General features: G+C 36.9%; 1 protein-coding gene across 1 annotated transcript; it reads right to left on the minus strand.

Annotated features, from left to right (window-relative positions):
• Positions 1-91: 91 nt before the first annotated feature.
• Positions 92-487, minus strand: LOC118345319 (40S ribosomal protein S30-like; the record flags this gene model as incomplete). The annotated part of the gene is made up of 2 exons (XM_035686966.1): positions 92-143; positions 360-487. Coding segments are annotated over 2 exons (180 nt in total), but the record flags the coding sequence as incomplete, so codon positions are not given.
• Between the last annotated feature and the right edge of the window lie 572 nt (positions 488-1,059).

The following is a 1,059-nucleotide window of genomic DNA, read 5'->3' on the forward strand; positions in this document are numbered from 1 at the left end:
CAAAAATCATCTTTGTGTCTTCCGCAGATCCTGTAGGTAACTGCTTTCGGCACAAGGTGACAACTGACCGGTCAGTCCTCTTAGAATTGCATCACTTGTTCGACGAGTTGGGTCCCCTCTTCTTGCCGAATCCAACCACTACAATCACCCAAAAAAATGAAATTTTCCCAATCAGAATCATAATGAAAAAAAGACCTCCCAAATCACAGTATGTCTCAAAACCTAAACATTATATCCTGGCTGTTGCAAGACCCATATGTTAGAAAAAAAAGAGTATCAAGACTGAAAATTCATACTAACTAGCTAGTTTAAAGAGCTACACTTGAGAAAAAAAGATGAGAATGAGAGACAAATCGGTGGTGACGAATCGACGATTGTATTGCATGTGCTTGTGGGTGCATCCACGGGGTTTCTTCTTCTTGTCCTGCTTGGTCACTTTGGGAATTTGGCCTCTCACTTTTCTAGCCCGAGCCAGAGATCCATGTACCTTACCCGAAGAATAAAACAAAAAACAAAAGAATCAGAGATTAGAAAATCTACAAAGCATACAAACCATAACAAGAAAGGGATTTTTTTCGGAGAGATATTTGAGGTCAGATTTAATAATTATCGATAGTTGATTACTAGAGAGAGCTTCGGCCACTAGGAAATCGTTTGCAACTATATAGGGTTTTGAGAAGAAACTATATAAGGGAAGTTCGACTGTTCGAGTGATCTAGACCGGGCTTTTGAAGGCACATGGTATGAGCTCTCAATCGGTTCATTGAGCCCACACTTCTATTCTTCAAACCCATGTGTTTATTGGCCGTGCGGCTGCGGCTGGAAAATTGTTATAAACACTAAACACAATTAAAGTATTATTCTTAGGTTATTTTAAAAAATAAAAAATAAAAAATTTAAAATAAAAGGACGTTTGAAAACATAAAAATATTAAAATCTTTAGTTCCTTCTATCCTTTCTAGTCCTTTCCCTTGCCTTTTTCTCTATCTATTTTCACATCACTCCTTTCCAACTTCAATCCACCTTTTTCTTTAATGTATCTTTCAATCTTTTATTTAT

The sequence above is a fragment of the Juglans regia genome, unplaced genomic scaffold (genome assembly GCF_001411555.2).
Source record: "Juglans regia cultivar Chandler unplaced genomic scaffold, Walnut 2.0 Scaffold_22786, whole genome shotgun sequence".
Lineage (NCBI taxonomy): Eukaryota > Viridiplantae > Streptophyta > Magnoliopsida > Fagales > Juglandaceae > Juglans > Juglans regia.